Below are 22,754 nucleotides of genomic sequence, written 5' to 3'. Positions count from 1 at the left end.
TCGATTTCTCTGGATCAACTGAGCAGTCAGCGAAGACCTGCTCAGTCGGTCCAGAAATTGACCTACTAAGACCACCTTCGCAAGTGGCGTAGTGCCACGTCGACGGGAACGCGGTTCCTGTTGGCGCAGTGCAGTGAAGACAGCGTGCAGAAGAGGAGCCCAGAAGTCGACAGGAGTTATGCAAGTTTTTTGCGTAGCTTGCGTAACTCCCATTGACTGCCGCCGAATCCCAGAGGTAAGTGTAGACAGGGTCAAAGGCATCAAAATAACCCAGAGCATCCATGTGAAAGGTGGGAGATCCCTGTTCAAACACCTTCCCCCACTCTTGTGGAGGGGAGACTTGAACTGGGGGGTCTCCAACATATCAAGTGAGTGCTCCAACTACTGTGCTGAACTTATGAGGGAGGTCCTAGTCCCTCTCTCCCCACCATTTTTTTTTATTAAACTCCTGTGGAGGCACCCTTACTGGATCGGGCCCACAGGCAAGTTAAGCGAAGGAACGCCTATCTTTCCCAGTTCATGAAGCAGACTGGGGCTTAGGTGTCTAGATGACTGGCACGAGGCGGCAGTGTGCATGCTCCGAGGCAGAAACGTAGGCACCTAAGGAACATCAACTGTAAAAATGTAGGTGCTGTGTGATTTTAGGAACCTAGAGGTGGCGGTTGAACGGGGGGAGGGGGTTTGAACCCCAGTGGAGACTGATTCTGGGATTTAGGGGCCACATCCTTTTGTGGATCTATTCCATAGTGTTGAAACAGCATTTTATAATAAATTCAAAAGCAAACTCATGCGCTATTTGATAAAATGGCCCCATGTGCAAGGTTCAATATAGATAATAGGAATATACAATTTCCTCTCAAAGCCAGTAACCAGCTCTTTAGAATTCTTTTGGACTTACAGGTAAATTTACCCATGTGGAAAGGGCATGTGCGTTTCATATACATAGATAGTATATCATATTCCATGTGTGTGGACTTGAATATGTAAATGGTTCCTTATATATACACACTCATTTATATATGGGTCATATACTGTATCGTCTCAAGTAAATCAAATATATAAAAACTATCCTAAAACATGGATATATAGTTACATTTTTTGTCCCATAAGGATGAATATTTGTCTTCACACAAAAAAATATACAAGGTCTTTAATATGGAAGTTTATGAATTAACTTATCCCTAAGTACTTTGTGACATTTCTTTCTTCTGTATATATACATTTGGGGAAGACCAAAAGGAGAAAGTGATCTATAGAAATGTCACCATTTCATGCAAACAAACTAGAGGATGGGAGAAAAATATTGATTTTTGACATATTTAAAGTGGTCTTTTTAAGGTAATGTAATAGAAAGAGGCTATTCATCTTATTCACATGAGCAATAGCAGTAACACAAGTAGTTCCACTGAAGTCAATGAGCCAAATTCTGCCCATAGATATACTTGTGAACCTCCAGTTTATTAATGCCCTAAGTCAACAAAATATTTGAGCACGTGCTTAATTTTAAGCATGTGCTTATATCCCATTGAAGTCAATGGGACTTAGCCACATGCTTAACACTTTTGCTGAACAAGTTAACGTGCTTAAGTGCTTTGTTGAACAAGAGCTTGAGTACAGAGTTGACCCGAATGGGAGTGTCTGAGGGGAAATCCTGACTGCTCATCTAATTTTTGTAATAAAGGGTGGAATTCTGGCACTACTGAAGTCTATACCAAAACTCCTATTGAGGTCATTGAGGCCAAGATTTCACCCAAAGTTTTATTTTTCCCAACCAGTATTAAACAATATGACATTTTATTTTTTTCTTCCACGTGAATAACGTCTGTGGATTCACAACTGGCGTACAGAATGAGCTTCCTTGTCTTTCGTTCTCATGTCGCCTGACGGTACTGAATCCCAAAGTGCTTTTTATTCAAAATGGTACATTTGAACAAAAAGATGAACACAAACAAACTGTTTTTAGCATGTTCGTTGAGATAAGGTGTGTTCAGACTACTGCAGATATGTCTGGAAAGATTTTATTTTTTGTCTGGTTAAAGAAATGGCATACTAAGCATTTATTAGTCTGAATAGGGCAGGGTAGATACTCATTATGGACTCTAAGTTAAATTCCATGGACGTTTCAATATGGTGACATAACCATATCCCTCTGATGTAACAACAGATTTGTATGCAGTATGTGTGCTTAGATACTATATGTGCCTATGTATATGTAGGCATTTTTTTATATATCTTGCATCAATTCTACAATCGATTATTACTGTTAAATCTGTTTGGATAAACAACACTCCACTTTATAACACGTACATAAATGAAAGATATATTTATACACATCCATTGATAAAGTTGCAAACAATATGGAAAAATAATGGCAGCGAATGAAACAGAAAATATGATGTTTTCTTTTTCTTTTCTTTTCTTTGGTTGCCAACTATACACATAGGAAAAATATCAGTGAAACCCAGTAACAATATTGACTAAAAAATTGCAAGGATGCTTCATAGCCTACTCTAATCATCTGAATGTATGTCAGTCTTTGCCTCATAAGTAATGGATGTGCAGTAAACGGCAAACATGCAGTTAGCTATTCATAGGAAGAAATGGCTCTGCACATCTAGATTGCGATCTAAGATGCAGTGGGGATTTCCTGCAAGCAATTTCATGGGATGTCTTCATGCACTGGGATGGGCAAACCATGCAGGTAAGATAGCTAGCCTAGTCACCGTGTTGTCTCTTAAGTTTTAAGTCTGAGCAGTGTGCATCTGCAGAATGTATTTAAACCATTATTTAGGTCTGTGGGTATAAAGCTTACAGCAGGCTTTCAGTGAAACACCTTAATTAAATGGTTGTTCCATTTAGGGAAGAACAAAAGGAGAAAGTGATCTACAGAAATGTCACCATTTCATGCAAACATAAACTAGAGGATAGGAGAAAAACATTGATTTTCATCAGTAAATCAGTACCATTCACACAATTAAGTATGGGCTCCTGCAGTGACCAGACCTGCAACTCTTACTTAAGTAAATATTGATTTTGCAGTGTTTTCCTCACGAGACACAAGCCTCCATTGCAATGAATGCAAAGAGAATTGTTGAGAATGCTGGACAGAGACAAAGATCCTGAAGTTCTGTCTATCTTCTAAATTAGCTAAAGCATGGTCACTACACAGGCTCTCTATGTGCTCTGTCCAGGACTTAACAGTGACAAAATGAACTGCTTACTACACTACGGACCTCCATGGGATTTCTGCATAAATAAGGACTTTTGGATTGAGCTGTGTAAACGTGCTGCAGTTGTAGCTATCAAAGGTGCAGTGGAAGCATTAGATAGAAATTTTAAACATAATCCTACAGGCTAAGAAATCTCCTCCTGCAACCTGTTAAATTTTATTCTCAGGAAAACATGGGATTTTTATTGGATTTTTCAGTGCTAAGCTGGGAATCCAGGCTGCTAATAATCATTATTTTAGCTTGCACAAACTGCTGGTGCAAGGCAAACCTTCATAGTCCTTAGGCAGGAAACCAGGGGAAGCATCAGACATGCTGTAGCTATTTTTTACTTTCAACGTTCCATAAGTATTTCAAAGAAAAACAAAAATCATTCTAATGGCAGACACAAACTGGACATGGGGATTGTCGACCAAATCAATGTTGATGATGACTCTCTAGTGGGGAAGAAGTAGTAGGGGCTAATGGACAGGACACACGCTTTGGGGGGGAAAAAAAGGCAAAATGAAAACACAAGTTCCGATTTCAAGCCTCACATGGAAAAATTTAAGATTAGTTGAGAGCTTTGAAGCAGTTTAGAGAGAGCAAAAATGATTGTTTAGTTTACGTTGCATGGATTCAAAATCACCATCATTATGGTGATTACATATGGATATATGGAATATATGGAACTTCGCAAGGACTTTGTAATTTAGACTCTGATAAAGACCACTGAAGCTAATAGAATGATTCTCATTGAATTCAGTGGACTCTGGATCAGGTCCTTGGAACATATGAAGCCCAGCACACTGTCCCATGGGACACAGCAATATGCTAAAGCCTGGTCAGTATGTTAATTTCCAAATAACTGATCTGTTCATAATCCTTTATAAATAGATATATGAGAGAGAGAGAAAGGGAGAGAGAGAGAATAATTTTCTAAGAACTTTAAAGAAAGATCAAAGGTGGCACTAAAAAAAGTATTTCAGTGGCCTTTGGATTGAAAAAACAATCATCAATAGATTTTATGACACAGCCAAACAAGTCAATTGAGTTCAATAGAGGGTGTTTTTCCTATGTGTATATTAGAGAGCTTAATTCATTTCTGCTTATTTGACTGCTATTGCACTTACAAGTAAATGCTGGATTCGTTGCCTCCAATATCAGGCGACTGGAGTTTCTGCACGAGGATAACAATGATGCCAATGAAAAGAACAAAGTTTATCTGGGAAGAAAAGAGAAGAAAGGAAGAAGTGAAAAGCAATCCTGGCTTATGGGGAGAATGCTACTAGCCATGCCGTATTTCTCCTAATACGACTGGGAGAGTCTGACCTGCTGGCCCCCTTGCATCACTCCACCCAAACATGTGCAGCTGGAACTCTGCAGAACCTCTGTGGAGAGGGGAGCTGGCAGGGTAATGATTAATAGTGGAGCAATATGCCATGGAGGCAGCATTTCCACTGTCTCTATCGTCCCAAGCCCAGATTTCATGGGCACAGACTCCCTTCAATGTCTGAGCATGCAAAAGAGCATGCAGGTGCCAGCAGCAGTTGATAAGAGAGGCTTAAGTAAACAGTTTTCAGCATTTGTCATTAGCAACCATTGCAAGGGAAACACAGACCCTTGAATGCCTGTACTTGGCTGGCACCTTCAACTGAGCACCTTCAACTCCCATTGATTTAATGCACTCAGCACCTCTCAGGATCAGGCTGTACGTGAAGGAAGAGCTGATTTGTTCTCTTACTGGGCTAGGGTAATGCAAACGGTTTTGCCATATTGCTCCTTGCAGTCCTGAGGCTAGGTTCAACTCACAGATCCATGCAGGCGAGAGGGCAGAGGGGCCCTGCAGTGGTATGTCCCCAAAGGGGAGCAGGTGGGGTGGTATAAAGTGCTTGCAACCTCCTCTACAGAAGGACAGACAGAGGGAGGGTTTGAAGTACCCAACGAGCGGACAGTGTTGGCTACTGCAGCCGGCGGAGACCCTGACTCAACATTAGAACTGGTTAAAAAAAAATCCCATTTTGTGTCTGTAAAATTTCAATTTTTCGATTTAAAAAAAAAACCCAACTCAGAAAAAAAAAAAACATGTTCACTCTGCTCCGAAATTCCTTTTTCAAGGCCCCCCCCCAAAAATCAAATGTTTCATTCCTATAGATACATTTTCAAAAAGCATTTTGATTTTGTTGCTGCTGCATTATTGGGGGGAAAAGGGTTAAAAAATTGTGACCAGCTCTGCTCAATGTTTTCTCTATGCATCATCCAACATCAGAGCCCCCGACATGATTTGGAGCTTTCCCTTCCCTGACGGTGGAAGCACTGTCCCCCGTGTACCCTCTGGAATGAATCCTACGGGGAATGGTAGGACCCCTATGGTTTCATTTTATGCTCCTCTGTCTGCTAATGTTGCATTATTGTTTTCTGAATCCATCTTGGTCTATGCATCTGCTCCCACATAAAGCAGTTTTATAACCAGCATGGCTCTACCAGAGGGGCAAAGCAAGCCTCGTGGTGCCTATGACAGCAAGCAGGGACCAAGCATCATTTTTTCAGGCCCAGTACAAACTTGTAACACGGGCCCCCTCCCACACACATACCACAATCCCTCATCCCATGCATACAATCTCATGAACCATGACACATTTTTTCCTCATGGTAAAGGGGGTTGCAGCCTTGGCCGGGTCCCCCAGGGCCCCAGTAAAGTGTACCCTTTTCCTCCCCATGTGGGGACCCTGACAGCAAGCATATTCTGTCTAGGACAGGGCCACCCTGTGGCTCCAGATATGACCCCATTGGCTTTATACAGCATAAGGCCAGAAGGGAGAACTATGATCATCTAGTCTGACCTCCCGTGTAACACAGGCCGGAAAAATTCATCCAGTGATTCCTGTACTAAGCCCAATAATCTGTGTTTGAATAAGGCACATCTTTCAGAAAGGCATCCCATCTTGATCTGAAGACTGCAAGAAATGAAGAATCCACCACTTCTCTTGTTTTCTCCTATGATTAATCATTTCAACAAGAGATGTGCATGACTTGCTATCCCGACCCAGAAAAAGGTCCTTCACGCTAAGGTGTCTGGGAACCCAGGGAGAAGTAATACCTGGGCACATGCAGTCTACATAAGAGCAAATATTTTCCAATTTGCTTAGGGCACAGCAACTTCTAGCCAGCCTCGTCCTCTGCTATGTGACAACCTGCAGTCATGGGGTTTAATTCAGTTTTAGCTCATACGGATAGTTCTGAAGAGATATCTCTTCCATATGTTACTTACCATTATTGATCCAACCACGGGACCCTTGATCACCCACCACAGGGCAGTGTTATCATTCATGTCCCAGCAGCTAAATATATTTTTTTTTAAAAGGGGGGAAGAAGGAGAAAAAGAGAGAAAGATAAATATACCACCGGGCACTCCAGTAAATTGATATTTTCTTCTTTTGGAACTTTGTCACTAGCGGGAAAGGATGGTCTTGTGACTAAAGCACAAGACTTGGAGTCAAGAAATAACTGTTCCCAGTCCTGTCTCTGACACTGACTTCCCTATGCAGCCTTTGCCACGTCACCTGGGGGTTTTATTTTCAAAGGTATTTAGGCACCGAAATATGCAGAGAGGTGCCTCATGAGATTTAAATGAGTTAGGCAACTAACTCCTATTGAAATCAATAGCATTTAGATGCCTCATCTGCTTCAGCACTGCTGAAAATCCTGCTAGCCACCTAGCTACATCTTTAGGCACCTAAATATCTTTGAAAATCTGGTCCCAAGTCCTTGTGTGCTTCACTCAGCCTGGCTGCAAAATGGGGATTACAATTTACCTAGGTCAAGGGGGTGTTTTGAGGTTCACAGAAGAGCAAAGTTTTATTTCAAAAGGTTCAGACTGAGTTTTGGGCAAAGGTTTAGGTCAGTTCTTATTTTAGCTCTTGTAATGGCTTCTGTAATAATCATTAAAGCAAATGGCATTTCTGCCCCTTGGATCCACATTCCGCTTTCCTGATGATGACATACAGACACTCAATTTTGAGGGCAAATTTGGTCAACGAAATGTTTGGGTTTTCAGGCCTTGTACATGCTTCTAGAAATGGGCAAACAGAGAAAAATGTTTGCATTTGTACATGCATCTGACATTTCCCCACCCTGCTCAGCTTTTGATCAATGTTTCTAATTAAAAAAAAAAAAATCAAATGTCTGCCTGTAAGACTTTGTGGGCGGGGAGGAGTAGAAACCCGTACATTAAAAACTGCGGTCCGTTAGTTGTGTGCGTGTGGGGGAGAGTAGAGGAAATATTTATGAGGCAAACTCCATCTTCCACGTGCATGTTACAAAAACCCACGACCAGTATGGTGGTGCACAGGTCTGAAATTTCCCCATCAGTCCTGGCTCATATCCAGAAATGAACCATTCCATAGGTTCTCTGTGACAGGAAGTGTGTGTGTGTGTATATATATATATGTGGGGTGAAATTCTAGGGCATGATCTAATGGGTCATGCGCAGTCAATGACCTGTATTTTTTCTCCTGACTCATGCACAGTGAATCGAATTTTCAAACAAGCCTAAGTGACTTAGGTGCAAGAGTCCCATTGAAAGTCAATGAGTCTTGTGCTCTTAAGGCATGTAGGCACTTGTGAATATTCCATCCAGGATCTATAAAACTGAATTTGTCAGGACCGTGCACAGATTAGTCCTGCTCTGGAGGGCTTGTGCGGGGGCTCACGTCTGGTTAGCATACGGACATCATTAATAGTAGTTTTGCAGTATTAATATGCATCATTTTGTGGTTAAGAGGCTGCCCATAAAAGAATAAACTGTCAGGGAGCAAGGCCTGCAACGGAATCAGTCTTCTGGCCCCCCAAGAAGCTCAGCCAGCCTGCAGCAGGCTACCTGATTGACGGCATTACCTGATGGGTCAGGAAGGGGAGCTGGCTGGCTGTTAGTCCAGCACGGCTACTGGTTTCCGCTCCTAGCTCGGACCCTTGGCCTGGGTCTTAGTTCCCAGTTCTGGCTCTGACTCCCGGCATAGCTACTGATTCCTGACTCCAGTCCTGGCCCTGGCATTGGATTTCCTTCCCAACTCTTGCTTTGACCACTAGGCATGACTCTTGTGCCATCCACTGAACCTGACTGCCCATGGCCTGATTTCTAACATAAGTAGTAACCAGGGCAAAATGTGCATTTCTCAAGGCCACTTTAGCCCAGCATCCTACAGAATGGACTGGGCGGGGGGGTGAAAGGAACAAGAACCACTCCTTCCTTTCTTATGAGTCAGTGATATAAAAGCAAATTAGAATATGAAAAACAATGAGAAAACAACAGGGCATATAAATATCTGACTTAAAGACTGCACTCCCCAAGCAGGTTCTGTTACAAGTGCAAGTGCCTTACCAGACCCACATGACTTCTTTTCTTGGGGGAGGGGAAGCCCCTTTTCCATTTTGAGAGGCCAAATTCTGATCTTAGTTGCCTGGTGTAACTCCATTTTCCTCAGTGGTATTACACTGGATTTATAGACAGTACCATCTAGTTCCATAGACCCAATTCCCTTCTCACTAGTGTGAATCAGGAGTTGAAGTCAGTGTCTTTAAATTTCAGTCCTTTCCCTTTCTGTCTGTGGATTCCCCCCCACCCTGTAATTTCTGAAATGTTTTCAGACTCACACTGGCTTTTCCTTCTCCCCTTCTCCTCCCCCCGAACAACCCGAGATCTTTTTTTAAAAAATAGCCATGGAGAGGCTCAGCTAGATTCATCTAAATGTGCTGCATGTTAATCAACTTCTAAGAAAAAAAGCAACAAAGGTTTTTCTTCCAGTGAGATATTTCCTCTTGCAAAACAGGGGCCGACTGGACTCCTAAAAGAAATGAATGCATTTAGGAGCAGTGCTATAATCACAATAATGACACAACAAGGGTTTATGGCTTGTTTTGCATGGAAATAGGTGATTTAATTTGTTTTATCATCAAAATAGAACATTGGATTAAAATAACTAAATTCTCCATGGAGAGCAGTTTTTATGTGTAATCAGTCACTGAATCACTAGCAAGGGAATTTAAGAGCGATGGACCTGAGCCAGAACCTCAGATCCAAACACCTGCAATCTTTGGTGAAGCTGAGATCAAATCCTCAGAAATGTTGAGCATCTGAAATTCCCACTGACTTCAAAGGAGCAGCGACTCCAAATATTTTATCACATCTACTTCTGTGCCTACGGGCTTGTCTACACGTGTGGTTATGCCAGCAAATCTTTGTCACTCAGGGGTGCGAAAAAAACCACCCTGAGCGCTATAAATTTTGCTGGCATAAGCGCGAGTGTAGCTGCATTATGCCAGCGGGGGAGCTCTCTCCCGCCGACATAATAAAACCACCTAAACGGGTGGCGGCTGCTATATCGCCAGAGAGCCTCTCTCGCCGACATAGCGCTGTCCACACTCGCACTTATGCCGGCAAAACTTATATCGCTTGGGGTGTGTGTTTTTTTAACAGCCCAGAGCAACAAAGTTTTGCAGGCAGAACGGCGAATGTAGACGAGGCCTAAATCGGTATTTAGTTTGTTGACCGTAGGCAATCAATGGTTTGGCCTAAGGAATTTGCCCAAAGTTACACAATGAGTTAGTAGCAGCGTTGTGTATGGAAGCCAGGTCTCCTGGCCTGTATTCCCCTGCTCTAACCACCAGGCCTCTTCTCTTCTGTACTTCACTTTAACAGTGAATGCAAGGAGGAAAATGAGGTCATTGGAGGGCTTCTCACGCAGCGGTACCTACCCGGTATCATCAAAGTGAAGTCTCAGCACAGCCCAGACAGTGACACAAATTGTAGGGGTGCCTACAAAAGACAAGATGGAGAAATCATTATTTCTTTATTGTTATGTATTGTTCTTATTTGCACATCACACACCAGTTCCATTTGATGCACAATCTTCCTCCACTGAGGTTTTATGTTCCAAAAAATGCTACTTTGAACGATCCCAAGCCCTCCAGCTCACAATTGGGCTGCTCTTGAAATGAATCCAGCAGTCCTTACTCTGTAAGGATTTGTCATTTGAGTAAGGATTTCAAGTCTGAATCCAAAGAGGGTGAGTTGACTTCAGTGAGGTTGTGCAAATGACAACATCGAGGGGTCTATAGTGTTTTAGGCCAGTATGGTTGTATTAACCTGAACAATATCAACAGCGCAATAATCACCACACAAAACAGTGGAAAGAAGCCCAGCATCTTCTGATGCTTAAGAGATGCTGTGGCATGTGACCGCTGACCTGAGGTAAATGTTGAGTTTTAATGGCACGCAATGCATTTTTTAAATGGGCCAAATGAGATAGATTCAACCTGAGGGAGAAGAAGGAGGAGACAGACAGACAGAAACCACAAGGATGCAGCAGGGAGAGAGGGACTTATGTTGACATCAGCAAGTAGGCTTCATACATTTTGCGAAGCGGAGTTGATGTCACATTAGTTAATAACTAGAATTAATCTTCTCAGGTCCTATCCCCACCTTCTAAAAGTGAGAATACAATTTTCTAAATCTATTTGGCTGAGCAAAGCTGAGCTCTGTTAAAGAAGAACATATCCAGATATTTTGAAAAGTTAAAATATGGAGAGATTGAACAGCAACAAAAATAAATGTTTTGGGGAAAGGAAATAAAGCATGTTAAATTGAATCTAATTTTCATATTCTCATGCTTATGAAAGTCCAAATGGGTCCAATACGTCTCTTGCTTACAGTGGTGTAAATCAGGAGTCACTCGAAAAAAGTCAATGAAGTTACAACAATGAAAAGCGGGTATAAGTTCAAAAACTGGCCCAATATATCTATTGCAAATGCAATCCAAACATTGCTTCCATAGTGTATAAGGCTGTTCTGATCTGGGACCATCTGTAATAAGAACACACGCATGCACGCGCATGTGTGCACCGGAAGAGGTTCAGAAAAGTTGGGTCATCTTTTATCATTTACCTCCCCCCGTGCTTCTGTACTTCCAGGTTCTGGGCAAGATCAGAAGAAAAGTAGCATCAAAAACTGCTGAACGGCCTATTCTTGAAGACAGCATTTCTGCCCTGATCAGGAATTACAAGAAATCTCATGAGAAAAAAGGATCTCTCCTGCAATTATCAGCCCTATTTTGCAGAGCTAAGAGAATTGAGTAGTTCAGAGAAGCATCCACATTTCTAATTTTCAGTAATTATACGCTGAATGCTGTCAATGCACTTGGGGACATCCAGACATAGGTGAAGACCTCAGCCCTGTAAAGTGCTGACCGCCCTTCAAATGCCTGTGCACACAGCTACCTGCACGTGGAAATACTGGACATCCTTTGCTTTGGGGAACTTATGATCTTGAAATCAAACTCTAAACCCTGGGGTCTGGTCATGCAAAGTGCTACGCTCTTCCTAGCAGGTCTGAATGCCCTCAGCTGGAGCTGAAATAAATGAGGGGTGAAGGAGGCTAGCATCTCTGGATATGCTTTTACTGAATGTTCACTAAACACTAATGATAAATACAATATTATTACCTATTTTGATTATGTGATCATATTTATTAATATTTAACTGTACTACTATTCAGCTGAGGCAGGGTTGCGCTATGGAGTTGTTCCACATATAGGTAGTTCTTTAATGATATAGACTAACAATCTCTTTGTCACTATGCCTATATGCGGTCTGGTATTTTTCCCATATTTAACACTGTATTCAGATTCACTAACAGACACTGCAATCAGACCCAGAGGGATGGAGCTTTTACATCTGCATAGAGTTTCATTAAACTCAGTAGACACCGCCTAGGTATGGAGCCCTGCTCTCTCAGATCAGATTGCAGCTTGGACGAGAAGCAGTGTTGTTGAGTGGCTAGGGCACTGGCTTGGGAGGCAAAGACCAGGGTTTAATTCCTGGCTTTCTCACTTCATCTTTCTGTGCCTCTGTTTCCCCTCCCACACTTTATCTGTTTGGCGTGTATGATCTTCATGTCAGGAAGTGTGTCGTGTATGTATGGCACCTTGTGCCATGGAGCCCTGACCCCTAGTGGGGCCTCTTGGCACTGAATTAATACCAATGGTAAGAATCAGAGCCATAAACACTGTCAGGTTTCTTTGTTGTTTTGTAAATTACTGTGAGAAGTTATTTCTTTTTACGATTAGTTTTGAAATTAACTCTTGTTTTACAAAACATAACCATGGGCCTAACCTTGAAACCATGTGTTTAAACCTGAGACAAGCCGTTGCAATTAAGCAAAGATTATTCTTGTAAGTAAATGTGCAGGATTGCGTCAAAAAATTGTTACTATGGGTAGAAATCAAAAGAACTGTGCCAATTCCATCCGCTGAGGAGTATATACATTTTTTAAAGCTTGTAATATGTATTTTATTAATAGACTGGAATGGCTCCAAAGTTATTCACAAGCACAGATGTGTTTGCAGACAGGATCCATAATGATTTATTGGTAGAAGAGAAATCTAAGTAAATGTCCACCCTTCCGTAATCTATGCATTTTCTAGTCCTGAACATTCAGTAACTGCACAGCCAAGGGAATGCATTTGTCTCTTCCTCTCAATATTTTTTCGGTGATTTGCATTAGTCTCATTTTCTAAAATATATTATGACAAGCTATTTACCACAAGCCACAGCTTTGAAATCTTGGTGTGCCTTTCCCACTCCTCCCCTCTTGTAGGAATTTCACTAATAAATCACTGTGTACAATAAGCCAGGCTTTCTGATATGAATTCACAGCGTTCCCTTAAGAAGCAATTTTCCTGCCCTAAAAGCTTGTATATTACAACTTACATGTGGATCCAAAAATAATAATAAAAAGCCTCCTATTATCTAGCTTGTCTATAAAAAAAATCAGGCTTCAAGAAAACCCAAACAAACTGGGAAGCATCCCAGCCAAATTGAAAACCTTGTCATATGTCTTTACATATTGGCTTTAAACAGATGAAACTTTTAAATTGTCAGAAATAATCAGCATAAGTATCCATTCTGCTTGCGGCAGTATTATAGGATAACAATTGTTACACTCTCATTTCTCTTTCTGATTTTTTCTTCTTGCACAAAGCAGCTTTTTTTTTTTATTAAAAAAAAAAAAGTAAATAAACTTTGGAGAGCATTTGAAATGTACCGTAAATAATTAAATATCTTTAGGGGTTTCCCATCCTCTCGCCTCTTGGGCAGGTGTTCAGTTAGGGTTTGGATTTTGCTTGTACTGTCCCCTGGTAGCCCTGTTTAGGTGCTGGGGTCTCAGTACAGGGGCAAATTCCTGGGCTCTGAAGCTGGGGCAATTTAGATGAGAGACTAAAGAGAGATTTTAAGCTTCTGACTGGAAACATACAGCCCAGTCCAACCCTACACACAGCACGGCACAAAACACACATATAGCACAACCACACAATCTCAACCCAAATACATACACAGCACAACAAACACACACGCATCACAACCCAATCCAAATACAGGCACAGCACAACACAAAACACACACACACACACACACACACACACACACAACCCATCAACCGACACTAAACATACACACAACCCCAACACAAAATACCCATACAGCACAACACTAAATGTACATGAGGCAACCGTACATGGCATAACCTAAAACAGACTGTATAATCCAAACACACCGGCCACAACGCACGTACACAGCAGAACACAAACACACAACCCCCGCCTTGAATCCTTATCCCACAACATCCGCAGCCTGGGTGTTGTCACTGGGATGGTGACTTCACATCCTGGGACCTGCTGCCGGAAAGACTGGAGCAAGCCCCGGGAACAGGCAGGTGGCACTGAGGGCTGCAGAGAGGAGGCACGGGAGCTGGCTTGCCACCTCCTATTCCCTGGGACTCACCTGGCACCTGTAGAGCCGGACTGGGAGATGATCACAGCCACGCTTCCCACCGGCTCTCTCAGCAGCCAAGTGCTGCGCCGCGTCATGCTACCCCACCGTTCTGGAGCCCCTGCAGGTGGTAACCAGACTTTGGGTGTCCAGTCAGTTTTTCAGACCGGACACTGTCAGGTGCTTTTTTCAACTGGACTTTCCTGTCGAAAACCGGACACCTGGCAACCCTACCTCTGAGCATCATTGATGAGCCCCGAAAGGAGGTCCGATTCATCTCAAATTGGGCAGAGAAGATGGTTGTGATGTCGGAGCTTTAGACTACATGCCACACACACTTGGACACGCAAATACATGAAGGGTATAGAAATGCAAGTACCTGGAGCTGGTGACTGAAAATACCAGGTGGTTTTCCACCTCGATTATACTCATTCTCTGGTTTTCAGTCAACTCCTCATTTCAAGAAAAAAGTAGGGGAGGTAAAGTCTTTTGCATGCAGTAGAGGGAAAATAAACAAATCCCATGTAAGAGATGCCACCTACCCCAGCCAATGATGGTGTACCAGTAAAAATATCTCCTCTCTGGGAAAAAGGTCTCCACCAGTAAAGTAAAAAGGTACAATCCCTCAATGAACAACCAGAAATAGTTGGACATGACGCAATAGTGGAAAAAGACCATCACTGCTTTGCATTCCACCTACAAAAAACAAGCACAAAAAGATGGGTTTTTTTTTTTGCAGTTTCACCCATATTTGATGGGGATATAACTAGATACAGAACCTGAAATCCTCTAACAACAAGTAAAACAAGCTGGCCTTTTATTTTATAATATATACAGCTAAAGTGTTTATGAAAACTGTTAGAAGCCACTTAAAGAGTGCAGTTCTAAAGGGCAGTAAACCAATTTTAGCAGTTAGGTGGTATTTTATGAGTGCTTTCAGGCAGTTTCAGAACTTTTACTACTAGTAAGGTGCATGCCAATAATAGCAGCTAATTGCTAGATTATGGTCCTCCAGGTCTTAAGTGCAGATAAGAAAAAAATCCAGTTATATAGAGAGAAATCTAAAGAAAGATTTTAAATAGAAGTAAAAGTGTGGAAAGGCTTGTGATTGCTAAGAGGCTCATGAAGAAGGCACTTTACTGTGCAAAGATCAGAATTTTACTGCACTGCCATTTGGTGGAAGCTGTCACTCAGGGTCAGAAAGTGAAAAGTGAGGAAAAGCGTGAAGAGAACCGAGTTATTTACCATACAAAGCAAAAGGCAGCTCATCATTTATTCGCGCAATGGGGAAAAGTTTTAGACAAAACTACACCTCCATTCTAACAAGCTCTGGTGGAGTCTGCTGAATCCTACACAGGCGTTGTGTGCTGGGAAGACTTGTCTTTGCAATGTTGAATGCCAACAGGATGACTTTGGACCTGCAACATCCTGCACTCAAAATGACATCACAGAATAGTCCGGCAAACTGGAAGCTCATCCTTGGAGCATGGGAAGGAGGAGACACCTGGTTGCCTCCCATTTGCACTCCATCCCCTGGACCCATCCTCAGCTAGTGTAAACTGGCATAGCTTCTTTACTTGAAAGGAGCTACACCAATTTATGCCAGCTGAAGATCTTGCCACCAGAACGTAGGACACATGGGACTCATCACTTGTGGTTTGAGGTTCATGGAAACTTTGAAACTAGGATATGAACTGACTGAATGGATTCTTGGTTTAGGGGAGATGTACCAATTTGTTTTAAAAAAATTCTGGTTTAATTGGAAGGTGGTGGAATCTCCATCCTTAGAGGTTTTTAAGGCCTGGCTTGACAAAACCCTGGCTGGGATGATTTAGTTGGGATTAGTCCTTCTTTGAGCAGGAAGTTGGACTAGATGACCTCCTGAGGTCCCTTCCAATCTTAATCTTCTATGATTCTATGAATCAGAATTGTTTTCTCCCAAAATTTTCACCAAATGGAAAATGCCCCAAAAAAACAAATAAAATTCAGTCAACTCAAAATGTTATCTATCACCTCAAAACAATTTGTTTTGGTTGAGTATTTCATTTCGAATTGTACGTCTCGAGTGTCTCCCCCTCCCACTTTTTGGTGGGTTTTTTTTTTTAAGTGGCCAAAAGTTCATTTGAAATGCCATTTTGGGTCAACAAATCAAAACACGTTTCCAAATGAAATGGGCAAAACGAAATGTTTAATCTCTTAAAAAAATGCTTTTGAACAAAAACCATTTGTCTAATTCGACCTGAACTAGTGCAGGTATGTCTACTTGAGCTGGAAATTACATCGCCAGCTCAAAGTATAGACAGAGGTTGGAATCTGTTTCAATGAGAAAGAAAGTGCTAACTGAGAATCGATGGTAATGGTCTATTCCTTTGGAAAAGGATCATGGGACTTTACATCACAACGGGATGGCAAAAGATCTCAATTTAGCAACTCATCTAGGTGTTCAGATTTATGGCACATTTGGATAAAGGAAGAACCTAATAAAAAATTACCCATAAATTTGAGCCAATAAAAACCGAACCTTTCCTGAGGGCCAGAAAGCTTTTCATATATTTCTTTACAAATATATGTATTTTATTGTTACACATCTGCTTTCCTTAGTCCTAGTCAGAGTGCAGTAAAGAGGTTGCACTTTAAGCATCATTTTCACAGCTGGAAGCCAGGATAACCTGAAATCTCACAATCTCACCCCAGTATTCTCAGCAGAGCCAAAAAGTTTAGCTGCGTACCCCAAATGTCAAGGTGCTGACCAAGTGGTTCACCTGCTACCATTCAGTAACCCCGCAGTGTATGGCACTGCAGTGTCAGAATGAAGCATGAACCCACACTGCTGCTCAGATGCAAAAGTGCTACCCTTTCTAAGGGCTAGTCTACACTTAAAACTCAGAGTGGCACAGCTATATTGGTACAGCGATGCTGCTGGAAGACTGCTTGTGTAGCCGCGTCACATCAATGGGAGAGAGTTCTCCCACTGACATAATAAAACCACCTAAACGAGCAACGGTAGCTATGTTGGCGATAGAGCGTCTCCTGCCCTTATGCTAGCAAAATTTATGTCCGTCAGGAGGGTGGTTTTTTTCACACCCCTGAGCAACAAAAGTTTTGCCAGCGTAAGTGCTAGTGTAGACAAGGTTGAAGTGAACTTTACTGATGTATTTTAGAGAACAATAGGTCTGAAGCAGAGCTGTAACTAGGCGTTTTAGCACCCAGGGTGAGCAAGCACATTTGCACCTCCTACCTTTTCTTTTTATCATTTTTCCACCCCATTTTCCCACCCCTGCAGCTTTGCACCCTGGACGGCTTCCCAACTCACCCTGTCCTGGTGAAAGCCCTGGTGTCAAGATCCAGGATATTTTTAAGTGTCTGTTAGAACAATCATCTTCCTTCCCCCAAACCCAAAAGTGTGCAAAAAGATCCCCACCCCTCATCCAGAGGCAGTTGGTCTCTCATGCCCCCCATCCTCTGATAGCCTGCAGGCTCAGTGAATGGAGGAACTGCCTGAACACAGCCATGCTTGAGCTACAGCAAGAAATTCTAGACTCTACCGTTGGCATCAGACTAGGGCTTGTTAGTTTTAATTCTGGACTTTCTCTCCCTTGTGATGACTGGCTGTTTGCTCCAGCTTCCTCCCTGACAGTCAGTTCACTTCAACCTCACTCCACCTGTTCTCCAGGCTTCCCTCTCTTCTTCATTCCTGCACTTCTAACACTCCCTTTGTCTCATTCTCTTCCCTTTGTCTTTCCTTTTAGCTCATCCCCCTTCTGCCTTTTCTCCTTATCACACTCCTCCCCCAGAACACAAACTCACAATGTGTGCGTCTATAACAATAAAATGAATAAGTAAAACCAGCCAAAAATGTCTATTCCATTAAAAAAAGATCATGGAACTAACAGGATGTTTGCAAACCATCATCACTCTGTCTCTTTTCTCTCATCGCTTATTATTATTTAAAATTACTTGTATTATTATTTGTAGTGCCTAGGTGTCCCAGTCATGGCCCAAGACATTATTGTGCTAGGTGCTGCATAAATCTCATCCGTTTACACTCTGAGCTGATCATGATTAAGGATACGATTATGTCATGGAGGTCACATGTTCTGTGACTTCCATAGAACTCCGGGATATTTTCTGCTTCAGCTCTGGGGTAGTGGGGCTGAAACGGCCAGTTGATGGGGGTCGCTGCAGCTCCAGCCACCACAGGTGGCAGGGGGGACCCAGGAACAGTCAACTGCAGTGGCAGCAAGTGCGGGGCCCTCCTCTCCTGCAGTGGGGCTCCAGCTCTCATCCTCCCAGCGGCCCCATTTTGGGACCATTATTTTTAGTAAAAGTCAGGGAGAGGTCACGGGGGTTTCCATGAATTTTTGTTTATTGCCCATGACCTCTCCTGGATTTTTACTAAAAATAACTGTGACCTTAATCATGATACAGGTTTGGATTCTCCTTTACTATATTATTCTCTATTTACATTTATATGCATCAAGCACGGTGGAGCACAGATCGCAGTTGGGGCCTCCAGGAGCAAGTGTATTACAAATAGTTAATACTTATTATCTTCTTATAGAAACAGAGTGGACTCTGTCTTTGGCTCTACTTACAGTAGATATAAAACAATGGTTGCTGTCCTGCTCCGCATACAAAATCCCATCTTTGATGAAGACTGATATTGCTCGTAGAATAAACGAAACAAAGAGGTTCATGTGAATAAAGTTCCGAGTGCAGTGAAGCTTCCTAGAAAGAGAAGAGAGGAAAGGGGTGGGGAGAATGACAGATTTCTCTCTTAAGAATAAACCATCGAGGCTGGTGGTTTCACGTCTGAATACCTGCAGTTTGAACATTAGTGATCCCAGCCAATCCAGCAGCTCAGGGAACAGTATTCTGTGCTTTCCAGGGAGAGACTCAAGGCTTGGGATACCTGAACTTTTTTTTATATCTTACTAACTTTGTGGCCTTGATGATATCATGTGGCAATGAATTCTACCAGCTAATTGTGCATTGTGTAAAATAATAGTATTTTCTGTTGATGGAAGATTTTGGAATGCATTTACTTTAATGCTAGTATCTCTTACTGGATTATAGCCAAAATTTGGGATTCAGTTTTTATCTTCACATTGGCATTTTAGGGTATTAGATAGAAGGGAATTCTGCTTTCCTGGTTTAAGAGATGATACGCATCAGAAGTTTCACAATATCTGTGCTTAATTTGCCTGGACAGTGAATACACTGGTTTGTGAGTTGGTTCCTACAGAACTTTCCATGAAGACTTCACCGGTAGCACCATGAAAAGCACTCCGTGTCCTAACTCTGCTCTCACTGAAGTTGAAGATAATAGTCTCATTTATTTTACTAGAAACAAAGTTAGACCATTTTATCATTGACTTCAAGATTTCATTAATCAGTCACTCGGGAGAGGAAGGGTTGGACAGTGATCAGGGCACTAGCCTAGCAGTTGGTATGCCTGGGTTCATGTCCCTGCTCTGACATAGACTGCCTTCATGACGGAGGGAAAGTCAAAGTGTCTCTGGGCCTCGTTCCACCATCTGTAAAATGGGTATGATAGCCCTGTCCTATTTCCCAGGGATATTGTGAGGATAAATATGGTAAAAGATTGTTAAGTGTTCAGATACTATGGTAACGGGGACCAGATAAGAGAGACCAGTTAGGCCAATGATGAGTGCTTTGGAAATTCCAATCCCATATGCTCTGAAATATGAAGAAAACCAAGACCCCATGGCACTGCCCACTGGAAATATCTGATTTTTAAGGGACTGCTTGCATCTCATTTTTGTAACTGCTGTGGTCAAGGACTTGATTTTTTTTTTTTTTTTTTGGGTCCTATGGGCCTTGATCATTTTTCCCCTACAAATAAACGAGTACTAATTTATTCATGATGACTCACCTGAAACGACACAGGATAACCATTGCTGTGGTGAGGGATACAAGGGAAGTGCTATATCCCACTGTGTACAGAGCCTTCACGGAGAGGTAGTAGTAATCCTTGAGAAACAAACAGTACATGGTCACCAGTAATACTGTTACATAGGGCCAGATCTTGCTCACCTAATTCCTGGGAGTAATTCCAGTCACCTCAGATCTTAATGGGACTGCTTGCATGAGAAACAGCTACGGGACTTGGCTCATATATGGTGTCTTCATTTACTTCACCCTTCCCATGTGTAATGACCAGGGTTAGCATAGGTTCGGCTCTGTCTGTGGTTTAGGGCATTACTGAGCTGACTGACAGAGTGTGGGACAACAACTAGATTTTTGTGATTGCAATGACTACGTCCTATGTAGTTCAAAGTCACAGCAGCTTACTTTAGGGCAGACTGTACTCCATGCTCAGCTGTAAGGATTAATTAAATTAAAGTTTATAAAAGCCACATGCTGCATAAGTGGTATATATTAATATTACGGAAATATGCAGCGTAACACCAGAATATAAGAAAATACCAGGCTCTTTTGAACTCATATTTAGGGAGGTGCACAGATAAATTCATACTGATCTGCCCTGAACCATGCAGTTAACACATGTCTACTGTTCTTCACTTGCTTCTCATTTTAAAGTGGATCCTACCTGGCTTTCTGTTTCGTTTTCATCAAACCCGCAGGCATCATAATAATGAGGGAAAGGCTCAGACCAGCCATCTTCTGTGCAGTTTCTGCTGATGTCCCCTACATCTGGAGTGGATACAAGCATCATGTAAACTAAGTTACAGGGGAAATGCCATTGCCCAATCAACCCACAGGACACATCTCCTTTTACTGATTGGAGCATTACCACAGAACTCTGGGCCTGACAAATTCGTAACTTAAACCTTAGCTTCAGTCCAAAGATGGAAGTTGTGGAAGCGTTTAATAGGAGGATTGTGAATCTTAGACAGATGGCTGACATGCTCATTCACATCCCCAATTACCCAGAATGCTCTCCCAGCACATGGCGGTTTCAGAGCAGTAACTCTAACCCAACTGAAAAATTACATCCATGCTTGTGGGTGCACTGAATTCTTCTCTGAATCCCCTGCAAGCTAGAACTGCAGAATGCTTTCTATTTATTGAGTCATTAGGGTGTCTTTTGTTTGGATTGAATCTTAACCTGAATTGATTCAAATTTCAGCTTTTGCATTAGGATCTTCTGCTGCTCAGTATTTTTCATTTTTAGAGCAATTTTGTTAGGCAGAACATAATGTCAATGGCACTGATCTTATTTTTTGGTCATTTAATTCATCCATAAATAGAACCAAATGCACGTACTTAATGAGTGCATTCTTTTATGAGCATTGAATTACTTCGTGAACTTCAGTAAGTTATTGTTGCACACCAGTTCCCAGTTCTCTGCAGAAATATCAACTAAATCACAGGGTGGGGTTTTTTCAACGCCATTAAATAATTATTGCTACAGTAGTAAATATAATTTAGAATTATATCCTTGTTAGACTGTAGCACTCAAAAACTGATGAATAAATCTTCATAATGCTGCTAACAGTCATGCACTACTAAGTGTGGCTCTATAATTCGAATCGATCTGAAAAATAAGTTTCTAGCTGGCAGGAGAAAAAGTTGGTTATTTCTTTAGAACAGAGTAAAAAATAAAATAAATAAATAAAACATCTTTGTTTCTTTTCCTTACCTAAGGAAGTTTGGCCTGTGCTATCCAATAGGTCAAAATCACCTACAAAACCAGAAATAGAGTGAGGACATTTTCTTTATAGTTTTTATAATAAAGGTTTGACCCAGTGCCCGGGAAAGTTAATAGAAAGACTCCTACTTATTTTAGGAGCTTTGGATCAGGTCCTAAATAAATATTCTGTTTTGTTTTACCTTTGGGGAAAGATAGAATTGCAAATATGGGTTCACCCTCTAATTTCAATGATGTACATACTTATGCTAAAGTTTACAAACACACACACACACACACACAAATCTACGCTAAGAGATGACCTCCAAATGACGGGGATTCCACAACCTCTTTATAGTTGGAAAGTTTTTCCTAATATCTAACTTAACTCTCCTTTGCCGCAGATTAAGCCCATTGCTTCTTGTCCTACCTTCAGTGAAGATGGAGAACAATTGATCCCTGTCCTTTTTATAACAGCCCTTAATATATTTGAAGGCTGTTATCAAGTCGTCCCCCCCATAGTCTTCTTTTCTCAAGAATAACCATATCCGGTTTTTTTAACCTTCCCTCACAGGTCAGGATTTCTAACCCTTTGATCATTTTTGTTGCTCTCCTCTGGCCTCTCTCCAAATTGTCCACATATTTCCTAAAGTGTGGCACCTTGAACTGGACACAACACTCCAGTTGATGCCTCACCAGCGTCAAGTAGATCAAGTAGCGTCAAGTAGATCAAGTAGATCAAGCGTCAAGTAGATCAGGACAATTACCTCCCATAACTTACGTATCAGATTCCTATTAGTACACCCCAGAAGATTACCCATTTTTACAACAGCATCACATTGAATATGAGTCAACACTTTGTGATCCACTATAACACTCAGACTCTTTTCAGCAATACTACTACCTGACCAGCTATTCCCCATTTTGTATTTGTATACTTAATTTTTCCTTCCTCAATGAAGTACTTTGCACTTGTCTTTATTGATTTCATTTTATTGATTTCAGACCAATTCTCCAATTTGTCAAGGTCCTTTTGAATTCTACTCCTGTCCTCCAAAGTGCCTGCAATCCCTCCCATCTTGGTGTCCTCTGCAAAATGTATAAGCGTA

The 22,754-nt window shown here is 41.8% G+C and overlaps 1 protein-coding gene across 1 annotated transcript in view; it reads right to left on the bottom strand.

The window, feature by feature from the left end:
- The window catches only part of ADCYAP1R1 (ADCYAP receptor type I), a 172,999-nt gene that overhangs the window by 29,454 nt on the left and 120,791 nt on the right, over window positions 1–22,754 (bottom strand). Inside the window, exons 5-11 of the mRNA XM_067530411.1 lie at window positions 20,605–20,708; window positions 19,927–20,024; window positions 18,626–18,758; window positions 14,573–14,726; window positions 9,960–10,020; window positions 6,478–6,547; window positions 4,340–4,431 (exon numbers count right to left, since the gene is read on the bottom strand). Coding sequence (XP_067386512.1) covers window positions 4,340–4,431; window positions 6,478–6,547; window positions 9,960–10,020; window positions 14,573–14,726; window positions 18,626–18,758; window positions 19,927–20,024; window positions 20,605–20,708 — 712 coding nt within the window. The remainder of the gene's footprint in view (window positions 1–4,339; window positions 4,432–6,477; window positions 6,548–9,959; window positions 10,021–14,572; window positions 14,727–18,625; window positions 18,759–19,926; window positions 20,025–20,604; window positions 20,709–22,754) is intronic.

The sequence above is a fragment of the Emydura macquarii genome, unplaced genomic scaffold, assembly GCF_026122565.2.
Source record: "Emydura macquarii macquarii isolate MOO-44397 ecotype Brisbane River unplaced genomic scaffold, CSIRO-AGI_Emac_v2 contig_3080, whole genome shotgun sequence".
NCBI lineage: Eukaryota > Metazoa > Chordata > Testudines > Chelidae > Emydura > Emydura macquarii.
Note: the sequence above shows the minus strand (reverse complement) of the source record. Positions and strands in the feature narration are given on the sequence as shown.